The sequence below is a fragment of the Chelonoidis abingdonii genome, chromosome 16 (assembly GCF_003597395.2).
Source record: "Chelonoidis abingdonii isolate Lonesome George chromosome 16, CheloAbing_2.0, whole genome shotgun sequence".
NCBI classification, from domain to species: Eukaryota; Metazoa; Chordata; order Testudines; family Testudinidae; genus Chelonoidis; species Chelonoidis abingdonii.
This window is the reverse complement of record NC_133784.1, coordinates 25,694,716-25,706,967: the sequence shown is the minus strand read 5'-3', so window position 1 is coordinate 25,706,967 and position 12,252 is coordinate 25,694,716. Positions and strand designations below refer to the sequence as shown.

At 37.9% G+C, this 12,252-nt stretch overlaps 1 protein-coding gene across 1 annotated transcript in view; it reads right to left on the bottom strand.

Moving 5' to 3' along the window:
* LOC116839685 (inter-alpha-trypsin inhibitor heavy chain H3-like) overlaps positions 1–12,252 on the bottom strand; it is a 41,380-nt gene continuing 29,128 nt past the window's right edge. Inside the window, exons 17-22 of the mRNA XM_032805802.2 lie at positions 11,486–11,542; positions 10,099–10,212; positions 9,235–9,439; positions 7,045–7,217; positions 1,667–1,778; positions 1–1,575 (exon numbers count right to left, since the gene is read on the bottom strand). Of these exons, the coding sequence (XP_032661693.1) occupies positions 1,431–1,575; positions 1,667–1,778; positions 7,045–7,217; positions 9,235–9,439; positions 10,099–10,212; positions 11,486–11,542 (806 nt within the window). The 3' untranslated portion in view covers positions 1–1,430. The remainder of the gene's footprint in view (positions 1,576–1,666; positions 1,779–7,044; positions 7,218–9,234; positions 9,440–10,098; positions 10,213–11,485; positions 11,543–12,252) is intronic.

Genomic DNA, 12,252 nt, shown 5'->3' with positions numbered 1-12,252 from the left:
TTAAATTTAATTTTTTGTTAATTTTTTTAAGACTCAAAGATATGTTGTGGACAAAATTTAATTTTTTTGGTGACTCTGCTTCCTTATAGTGTTGCCAACTTTATATTACTGGTGGGTAATTAAAACAAGGTTTTCTTATCATTTGCAATATTCCTTATTTTGCTATCAGAAATACCTAGAACTCTACATATACTGTTGTAACCTTATTTATCAAAGCCAAAAAATTGGCAAATATAAAGACTATGTGCCCAGTGTAGTAGCATGTATCTTCTTTATTTCTGAACCTCCCATTTTTCATTACTAAAATTAGCATGAAAACAGGATAGATATTTCTTATGGATTCTCATGCTCTGGGGTTCATCTTCCTACTCCTACTCTTTTGGGAAGTGTTCATTTTAACAGAATGTGCCAAATATTTACAGCACATGACAAAACTACTTTATTGTTGCATTTTGCTGTGAATTAAAATGTAGGCCTATTTTTTCCCCACTCTAGTGGTGGCTGGGTCCCATTCAAAGGTTGATGAGCCTGATACAGACTAGTTATCGGAACTGAATTTTTCAGTTCAGGTAATAGTGATTCATGCTTTAAAATCCAGAGGTCCCACGTTGAACTCTTGCTGCCGATCCTTGCTGCTGATCCTTCCAGGAACGTGGTGGTACACCAGCACACCGCACAATACAATCAAGTACACAAATAGTTCTACAAAGTTATGGATTTATGAATTCTCTTGAAAATAAGATCTGATCTATCTGATCAGAAGTGTCAGATGCTCTGTTATGCTGCAGATAATTCATTACAACATTTATCTGACATTCTGGAATCTATGCCTTGTTGGATGGCAATTGGAATGACTGAATAAGACAGCAAGTTTTGAAGCTTTTATTTATTCTGAGACTCAAGTACTTGAATTAAATGTTTTTCCTCCATTTACAGAGAGGAATTATAAAGCTTGTAAATGAATGTAATACAAAAAAAATCTATATTTGGTTTATGTGATGAAATAGAATGATTTTGTAGATATTGATTGCGTGATGCCTGTTTAGGCAAACACAACAGCTACTTTTCATTTAAGAACTAATCACATACAAACTAGCCTGATTCACTAGAATTGGTTACATGACAGTATTGCCAACTAACACACCAATTCTGGGGGAGGGATAGCTCAGTAGTTTGCGCATTAGCCTGCTAAACCTAGGGTTGTAAGTTCAGTCCTTAAGGGGGCCATTTAGGGATCTGGGGCAAAAATCTGTGAAGGACAGTACTTGGTCCTGCTAGTGAAGGCAGGGGACTGGACTCAATGGCCTTTCAAGGTCCCTCTCAGCTCAATGCAATCAGGATAGATAGGTAAGCTTAACTATAATTTAATAGCTGATTATTAGAAAGCATAACTCATTCAGAAAAATGGTCTCTAAACACACATCTGAGGATTAATTTACAGTTGTGCCAAATATTTTGGAAACAATATAGTCTGTGTGAACTCCATCAATCAGCCCTGCTCCATTGTTATGAACAAACCAGCAAGGGATATCAATGCCATGCTTGGGATCTTTTCTGTAATCTTTCTGCCAGCCCCTGAAATAGAAAACATATAACTATGTAACTATCAATGCACAAGCTACAAGCAGATAAGGTAATATTTTCAAAGGACTTTATTATTATTTACCTAGTTACTGTCAGTTTATTGTTTTTGATCACGATTGTAGCATCTGGTTTCTTGGGATCAGACCCAGGATGGATTTCAAGTATATTAAAATCAATGTGGTGAAAAAATTGCCCTAAAAATGAGAACCAATATCACCTGTTAACATTTCATGCCTGTGATGTGCATTAAAAAAAGTCATTTATGCTCCTACATTGATTTTTCAGGCTCTCCTAAGGATCTTGGTATACAGGGCCAAAATTTCAGCAGAATGTCAAATATGCATCCACACAATTTGTGGAAACACTGATTTTGCATAAGCAAATACTAACTAACTTTCAGGCCAATTTCAATATTATCTGTTTTGTATTTTGTATAATATCTATTTAATAATAAGTAATAATCCTTTACTCTTCTACAGTATCTTCTAGCCGTGTCTAAATTTTCTGTGACTTGTGTTAAAGGAAGCCAATCTGGGCATACAACTTCATGAAATCTGATGAGTACGATGAAAAAATGGATGGAGTTGTATAGAGTGCTGTTTTGTTTATGCAAAAATGCAGAGTGATTTGTTTATGCAAATCAAAACTTCAAAAAGATGTTTCATGTACAAGACCATTTTGTTTGAACAGCTGTAGATCCTCACAATTGAAAACTGAGCTGCCAATAATTATCTTTAAATTATTTGATTCATCTAAATTAGTTTAGGGCTGCTTAGATTAGGGATTTTATTTCTGCCCCATTTCTCCATAAATTGTGTCCTAACTCAAGCATACACGGTAAAATTTCTCTCTTTTAATCTCCCTTCATAAATTCTTCATGGTCACCTTGTTTTCTGTCATGTCTGTTCAGTTGCATTGGTTGGGCGTCCCATCCAAGCATCTACTGCTTTTATTCGACAATAAATACATGTATTGGAAAAGCAGTCATTGTAACCTTGAAAATGATTGAGCTCAAAACTGTTTGGTAGAATTTCTGAATTTGAATTGCATGTGCACGCTTCTGGCAGAATTTTCTGCCGCTGCTTCTGCATTGTGTTGCATTGTTTGTGTAAAAACTGTTATATGGCTGGTGCAGAATAACTGGAGTGTTTTCACAAATGTTAGATAACACACAGAAATAATTGTAGTTTATGTAATAAAATACAAGGCCAAACTCAAGGGTGATATAAATGATACTATGAGATTCATGCCAATGAGCTGATATAAACCAGGCTATGTCAGTGTGCCTGTAGGATGCTGTAACTTAAAATACCAACGGGATGGTAGCAAGAACAGCGAATAATGCTCTACCTCAATGGTTTTCAAACTGTTTTTCTGGGGACCCAGTTGAAGAAAATTGTTGATGCCCATGACCCATGGGGCTCAGGGCTGGGACAGGGGATTGGGGTGTGGGGTTGTGGTGTGGACTTACCTCCAGCAGCTCCCGGTCAGCAGCGCAGCGGAGGTGCAGAGGCAGGCTTCTGGCCTGTCCTGGCACTGCAGACTATGCTGTGCCCCGGAAGCAGCCAGCACCAGGTCCAGCTTCTAGGCAGAGGCGCGCAAGCGGTTTTGCACGACTCTCAGCAGCAGGCACCGCTTCTCCCCTCTCCCCAGTTCCCGGCCAATGGGAGCATGAAGCCGGTACTCAGGGTGGGGGCAGTACTGAGGAACCTGTTGCTGGCCACTTCCGAGGCGCAACGCGGTGTTAGAACAGGTAGGCACCAGCCTGCCTTAGCTGGGCAGCACTGCTGATGGGACTTTTAATGTACCGGTCGGCGGGGCTGACCAGAGCGACCAAGTGCCTGATGTCCCACGACCCAGTACTGGGTCACGACCCGAACTTTGAAAAACGCTGCCCTACCTTATCTGACCTCTTACTGTTAGCATTTTCTTGCTATAGGGCCCTATTGGCCCGTAAATTACACCACCTAACACACTGGCTTACCAACATGTAATTTACGTCACCATTGATGACTTTTTTTTCAGATTCCAAATACAAGTGCTAAAAAATGGTGAGAGTACATCTGTAACAATTCAGTATCCTTCCACCATCAGCAAACTCACTGACCTGTTAGGAATACAAGCTTGTTACCCTCAACCTAAACCTGCAAGGGAAAATTGGCAGGAGTTTACATAATCCTTGAACACACAGTAGTACTTCCAACGGATAATGCATCCCAGTAAAGGTATTACACTGGCAGAAAATATGTTTCAGTGGTGCTGTGCCTTTAAGTATGCAGCAATTCTCCAAAAAGAGACATATTTTTGGAGTTTAATGTACCCAGCCTACACACACCCACATTATATACCATTTGAAAGCTTATTTTATTTATGTTCGATGAACTACAATGTGGAGCTGTAAAGTGGTGCCATAAGCCTGTAAGTGAGGTAAACAATGGTGTCCAAAATGAGAATTTTTTGTCATTTTTTTCACAGTTCCAAAAACACTGCAACATGACTACTACTACAGTTTTTACTGTCTACGTTAATTTCAACACCTTATTGTGATATTTATTGGTCAAAATTACCACACAACAATGTATTTCAAGATATTTAAATGGTTTTGCATGGGCAAATATTTTTAAGCTGTTTAGCATGTGGCAAAAATGGCAGATATCAGCATTTTGCAATATACTAATATGAAATGTTTTCATATCACATATTATTAATTGTCAAAGTATCTCACAAGTGATTATAATAGTTTTCTATATTTTCAATTGAAATTTGCTGAACAGATCAGCCTCACTCTGAAGGTTGTTTTCTAGTATCAATAGATTGCATACCACAGTTTGTGCTGCAGAGTGGGTAGATATAACTGTACATGAATTCCTAATATAAAGCTTTTGTCTTTGTAGCTTTTTAGTTCAGTTTTTTAATTCAGTGACACTTATGCTAAGGTTAGTATTAGTGTTGGAGATGACAATACACAGCTTCGTACTGGACTTAATCAAAGTGCTCAATAAACAAAAATGGCAATTTTGATACTAACATATAGATCTAATAGATCTAATTTAGCATGTCTCTATACTCATACAAAATGAAGAATGGTGGGTATTAGCGGTAATAATGCTAACAATGCTGCTTTGGGAATTTTATCTCTATGGGGAAGTTACAGTATATGAAGACATTGAGGACAAAAGGACCTTAAAGCTTACATCAAAGAAAAAAAGTTCTTCACAAACTTTGAAAAATGCGTTATTTGTCAAGAAAATCAAAAAAATGCAAAACTGTCAAAAGCCACCAGTGCTGAACAGAATTCTGGGATGCTGGCATCAGAAGCCAGGAGAGATGAACTGTATTGGCTGTTACTAAATGAGACTCTGAATCTGATCAGAGAGCATCTTAGTCACGTATTTCTATAGCCACCCGAGAAAGCTCATCCTCCAGGACTGGGTTTGTTGCATAGTTTGCTTGAGACAAAAACACACAAGAAAGAAAAGAAACTTTATAAAATAGAAATGTGAAAGAGCAACCAAACTAAGGAAAGCAGAACTTCAAAGAGAAGCTGATCACATGTTGCACAGAACAGGTATGGAAGACTTGATTGCTAAGGATACAGTTTACCACTCTAATCTTTCTTTCTTCCTGCTTGAGTAAAACAAATCTTAAAGTAAAACCAGCTAGTTATACTGCAACAGTTCAGTCACTTTATCAGGCTGCATTTTATCAGCTCATTAAAGAGACAGACAATGACATGTACAACAAGAAGGCTCTTCTCTTTTCCAACCTGCTACAAAGATATAAAGCCCTACTTCCCTCAGATATAGAAACTGCAAGATATGCCACTAGCAAGTTACAGGCAAGATTAGTAAAACCACTATGGTTCTGCAATTTCATTCCATGCACAACATGGACAAGGCAAGTCTACCACTGTTCTATGCCAAGGCCTAAATTCATTTGGAGCCCACCGGAGTAGAACTCTGGTAAACATTTTCAAACTCATGGGAAGCGCCAGGGCTCAGGTTTTGGGGTGTCAGCCCTGTGGGAGGCACCAGGGCTCAGGGTTCAGCACTTCAGCCTTGTAGCGCATGCCAGGCTTCAGCTGCACAGGAGGTAATGATGATGACTAGAAATGTCACCAGTGATATTACAATTCACTTATACCTGTACATATTTATTATTAAATATTTTTTACTCTTTACATTGTTATGATGTTTTGAGGTCCCAAAGGAATCCAATTTTGTTTTGAAATAATACATTAAGCTAACAGAGTAATTAAGTAACAAAAACAAATGCAAACACACTTCTACCCCGATATAACGTGGTCCTCGGAAGCCAAAAATCCCTACCGTGTTATAGGTGAAATCCCATTATATCGGGATAGCGGCAGCAGGGCTTCAGCAGTGATTTAAAGAGCCCGGGACTCTGGCCACGGGGAGCCCCGGGCCCTTTAAATCGCCACCCGAGCCCTGCTGCTGAAGCCTAAGGGTAGCGGCGGCAGGGCTCCGACGGTGATTTAAAGGGCCCGGGGATCCCCACGGCGGCCAGAGCTTCGAGCCCTGCTGTCATTACCCTGGAGCTGCAGCAGCGCGGCTCGGCTGGCGATTTAAAGGGCCCGGGCTCCTCACAGCCCTTTAAATCACCAGCCAAGCCCCACTGCCACAGCCCGGGGTAGTGGCGGCCAGGCTCCAGTGGTGATTTAAAGAGCCCCAGGCTCTGACTGCCAGAGCCCCAGGGTTACCGTGCTATTTGTGAACCCATGTTATATTGGGTCACATTATATTGGGGTAGAGGTGTATTTCAAAGTTGTCATTTTAACATGTTGATGGTATCACTTTTAATTCCTGTTTCTATGGTATTGGCACCACATGACAGTTCCACATCATACCTCATCTTAAAGTAGCCATAATAAGCTTTCAAATGATGCATGATGTGCATATGTTTAGAAAAGGTACACTGAATTGTCCAAATTGATGATGTGTGCCTCTCACTTACCTTATTCCCAGAATGACTGTTGAATATCAAATCAGGGCCTTGTCTTCACTATGGGGGGAAAAAAAACGGTGTGTTCTTACCATGTTAGCTAACTGGAGACAAAGCCCAGGTGAAGACAAGGCAGTCTCTGAGTTTAACATGTGTTAGCAGGTCAAGATATTTCCAAGGTAAAAATATACCATTTTTCCTAGTTTGGATGCATGCACAATAAGTTGGCAGATTTTGGCTGTACAGTGAGTAATGGGTATTTTAATAGTGCCTATACATAGGTGTAAAATGATGATCAAACTGAAACAAGAAGAGTTTGAGAGAGTTTGTGCAATAAAGAAAACAACTCTGTAGATGGGTATTAGGCAGACCTTAAGGTGGATCAGCGAGACTAGTGAGGGCAAGTGGGTCAGCTTAAACACTGGGAAAAGAAATAAGAAAAATAGTTGTTGAAGTTTTGAAGAGTCTGACCCCACAAGGCCTTATGTGAATTCATACCTAATAAGCCATGGGTACGTTCAGACAGCTTGTGACTATCCAGCGTATACAATCCTAGGAAGTCCTGATGTAGAGGATGCTTCTTCCACACTTGGTGCAAAACAATAACAAATGATGCGCCATCTCCCATTGAAAGCACTAGATTTTTTTTCCTGTTGATTATCACAGTTAGACTGGGGAAAAAAGAAACCATAATTAAGAAATGTTGTTTCTTGATGTCATTATTGTGAATAACAAGAGAATTACTAGAGATGATGAAGGACTTGAGAAAGGAAAACTGTCTGGCAAACAAGAAAAGATTTCAGCATGTAGAGAGAGAGAGAGAGAGAGAGAGAGAGTGTGTGTGTGTGTGTGTGTGTGTGTGTGTGTGTGTGTGCGCGCGCGCGCGCAGTCTTGAGACTGAGTGCTAATCCCTCACTTTCAAATCTCTTTGCAAATCACTTCTATTGAAACACCTGCTAGAACTGGCCACCTAATAATGGATAGGCTGAGACACAATTGGATATAATATGCCTATGTATTTGTTTATTAATAAAATGTCTGCCTTTCATCACTATTTTTCTTGAATGCTGTGTCTCACTACTCCCTCTCCTTTAACTGTCTGAGCTGAGACAGTAAACTCTACAGACTGTGCCATCAATGTTATATGCAGTGTAGCTGTAGTCATGTCGGTCCCAGGATATCAGAGAGACAAGGTGACTCAGGTAATATCTTTTATTGAATCAACTTCTGTTGGTGAGAAAGACAAGCTCTCACAGTGTGGATCGAAAGTGTCTCTCTCTCACCAACAGAAGTTGGTCCAATAAAAGATATTACCTCACCCACCTTCTCCGTCAATGCTAGTAAAAATAAAGCTCCAATCCTGAATAAGTTATTAGGGCATTACCACAATAAAAATATTAAATCCACAAGACAGATTCTGTTTTTGCTATCATGCTCTCTCTACTGCACAGTTCTAACAGGTTCTAGCTGTGCATCTGAGGAGAGCAGAACACTGAAGTTGATCTTCCCTTTGTTCTGAGACAAGAATTTTACTCAACGTATCTAGTGAAAATTTGAAGAAGTAGGGCTGTGAATACTGAAGCTAATTTAAAAACAAACAGTAGCTGATCCTCAACTATTTTGTATCTTGGATAGTCATTTATATCAGTACAAACTGGATATAAAATAACTGTCATTCTGATCTGGTGCCTGGTATAAATAACTCCACACTGAGAAAGCAGGTGGAGAATCAGGCCCTAACTAGTTTTATTTTTATATACACATATACACACACACACACAACAGAAGAGACATTGATTCCTCTACGTATAAATGGCATGATTTCCATTTCTGAAAATGTGTTTCCTACAATATATCTGTTTTGTCTTTGAGCAAAATTTTTGAGAAACTTAAAACTCTGACAATTTATATATAGAATAGGCCACACCTTGTTATTTATCTCTTGAAGATAGTTAGTCACTGTAATACTGGGTACAAAGCTAAATCCTATTTTACGTAAGGGGAAAATTCTGCTCTCATTTATTACTGTAAATCTAGAGAAATTTAATGATAGTTATTCTGGATTTACACAATGAAGCTGAGAGCAGAATCTAGCAGGATTTGAACCAGTATTAGAGTTTTCAGCTTATCCTTTGCATGTTCATAAAATCTATCCTCAATTTTAGTAGAGCTGTGCAAATAACAGGTTTTTCGGTTCTTTGATGATTCCAAAAAATAAAATAAAATAAAATACAAGTTTTGGATTGGTCTGAAAGCGAAATTTTTCAAAATTTTTGGCAAATCAAAAAGTAAAAAAAAAATTATTTCTAGTCAAATGAAATGTTTCATTTTGACATTTTCTAAATGAAACATTTTGATTTTGACCATTTTAAAATGTTTGTGATTGATTTTTTAATAAAATTAAAAGAAATTGTGAAACAAAAAGTTGTTTAGAACTGAAAATTTGAAACATTTCATTTTGAAAAATGTCAAAATGAAGTTTTTCATTTTTTCCCCCTGAATTTTAAAAAAAAAATGTTGGCTGAAACAATTCAGCAAAAGTGGCTTTCACAAAACCTGTGCTGTTGTTGAATCTGGATTTCCACCAAAAAAGTTTCAGATGAAAAATTTCACTCAGTTTATTCTTTAGCGAACAATAGCTTTTTCACAAATTTGAAAATTCTTGAATGATTCTGGTATTTGTGATACCCTTCTTGTTGCAGGGTGACTGTATCAAGCCAGGTGAAAACTGTCTTCTTTCTGCCCTTCTGAAGGGTTATTTTCTCAGGAGTTACTTCTAGTTTTAATTCCAGCTTCTTATTTTCAATCCCAAGCTTTCCAAAATATGTGTTTTGGATCTTTGCATCACTGCTCACTCTCTTATCTCCAATAAGCTGCCCATTGACTCTGATGCCTAAAATTAAAAAAAGAGAGATTCTGGTCAGCATATGTCAAGGAATGACATGGAAAAACTAAATCTGAGAAAATAAATCAGTTCAGAATCACATCAGAATTGTGATCTTTTTTATTGTGGTCCAGAGCAGCATGTAAGAGCTATAATGCAATGGAGAATCTGGCCTGGAGTCCTCTGTTGAATGGGAATTTACTGAGAATAAGCGGCCGTCCACCAGGCCATATGGAATAAGATTCTACTTGTATTGGTTGGCGCTTCAGTGTTGAGAAGGAAAAGTCTGAGCCATTATTCTCTATCACTCATTTTAAGCCTATTCCAGGCAAGTTATAACAAACATGACTTATTTGGAATTCACACTATTTCCATTCACTGGGCCATATTATACCTGTACAATTCCTCTGAAGGGATGGCCAAAAGTTCCTTTTCCTACTAAAAGTGAAAATATATTCACACTAACGGTACAGTGCACTTTACCTTTTACACTAAGTGAAGGAGTATTCCCTCGCTGTAGCTGTGTAACTCAACTCCCATTAATGTCACTGCAAGTTACAAGCTCACATTGTGTCAAGGAAGAGAAGGGCCCTCTAAAAGTAAGGTGAAGAGCCCTCTAAATGAAGTAGATATCCTGATTTTTTGTATTTAAAGAATGAAAAACTCACCTGTAACTGGGTCATTTATTAAATTTAACACTGCACCCGTCTCTTCATTGATATTGAAACAAATGGCATCTTCTTTTTGTGGCACTGATATAATGAAGTGTGGATCTCCATCAACTGTAAATAATAATCACTAGCATTTATATAATGCTGAAGATGTTCAAAAGTTGTATACAAACAAAAACTAGTTAATTAAACATTATTATGTCTCCTCTTAGTTGATTTATACTGCCTCTTTAGAACAGCAACTTTTAAATTAGAGTGAAACAGTGAGATTAGAATGAAAAAGTAGCCACATTTAGCAATGGGTAGAGGTGTATCAACATAATTTACTGGGTGGAGGTAGGAGAAATTGGAACCCAATGAGATTTCTGGACCTAAAGATAACAAATCCTCATAAGAGTTTTAGCAAAATAGTTTTGTTGTGATAAGTGTGTGTGTCGTGATAAAAGTGTCCAATAACAAGGCCATCTGCATAGGAGGCAACTTTGTTAGGAAAATATGATATCCTAATGCAAAAAGTGCTTAGAATTAGACCAAAGAACACAGTCTGAGCTTAATGGGTATAGTTAAGAAATCATTTGATTCCTACAAAATGTTTCCACGAATAGGCAAATGCCAAAAAGATAAATTTCTGGGATGAGAGTTTTAGGGGGCTAGATAAAGAGAAGCTGGATATAACATCCATTTTTTTGCAAAACTAAAAGCTAACCCACAATGTTTAGCAAAATCCAAACAATCCTCATTTTGTCCATCTTTCCAATGTGACATGGAATTGTGGAAGAGTTAAAGCTATGTAAAATCAATATAATATACCCCAGTACTCTGGATTGCTGCTAGGAAGAGAGCAACTTGGGAATATTTTTAAAATTTACATATAAAATTGACTCTATTGAAAGATGTTCTGAATATAAAACTTCTAAGTTCTACAGGTGAAGAAAAAAAAAATCTATAACCCAACTACTAAAATTTAACATACTAGTGCTACACCAAGTGGCAAACCAAGAAGTAAGCCCTTCGCCTCCAGTAAGCTCTGTTGGGAATAGTAACAAGGAGGGATGTGAAAAAATGCTGGTGAAAGTAGGAGGCTGAGTGATTACCATTCAGACAAAGAAGAGAAAAGTAAGGGTTATTGTCAAGAGGTTTAGGAGCAGAAAGAAAGACCATGATAAAGATTAAACCAGTGAAGGCTGAATGTTATAAAAGAATAAGGGAAATTTTAGAGCAAATTAAAATGTGAGCTTATGGAACAAAAATTGCTTATTTATTTTGTTTTTATGAAAATTAATTATACAAAAGATTCTGAAGAATTTTGCAACTTGGTCTTTTTAAGGTTTTCCTCTTTTTTTCAGAGACAACCTTTTCCCTATTTTATTTAAAACAAACTCACCACTAGTATATAGGGAGGGGATTGGAGGGCTAGAGTACAGATAAGAATGTGTTGGATCTGCATAGAAACAAAGAACAAAGACTGTTAGAACTAAAATCAAAAGGGGATATTTGCACATTGTATCTACAACACAGGTAGGATGTTCACAATTTAAATTACCTGTTCAAGCTTAATTTCTATTCTAGTTCTAATACATAATGGTTATGGTTTGATGGTACTGCTCTGCACTGCCATGTGCAAAACCCAGGTTTGAGTGTCAATCTCAATTTCCAATTTACTCGTTCAGCAGGTACTAGAAGTAATTGTGTTTATTCTCTGTGAATGATTGGGTATCACAAAAAGGTTGTGAAGCTATTTCCTCTGATATTTCTTGTCTGGAAGAGGACAGGCTACGACAGTACTTAAGGCTGGAAGAGGAAGACAGAGGACTAAACACAGAACAAATGGAGAGGATTGTCAGGGCTTTCTCAAGTACATTGGAGACTATCTACACACACACAGTTTGCTATAGCTGCAGTGTGACAGTTGCTGCTGCTCTTGAATCAGGCAAAGTGTCATCGGGCTAGAGACAAACTCATTTACATTGTCTTCATCATCTGATGCTCTCCACTTGAGGCACCAAAGGAACTCTGTCATAAATAGATAGTAGGAGTTAATAGAACAGAAGTACTTTATATCTCTTTTGACTGAAAAGGGTTAACAAGTTCAGTAAGTCTGGCTGTCACCTGACCAGAGGACCAATCAGGGGACAGGATACTTTCAAATCT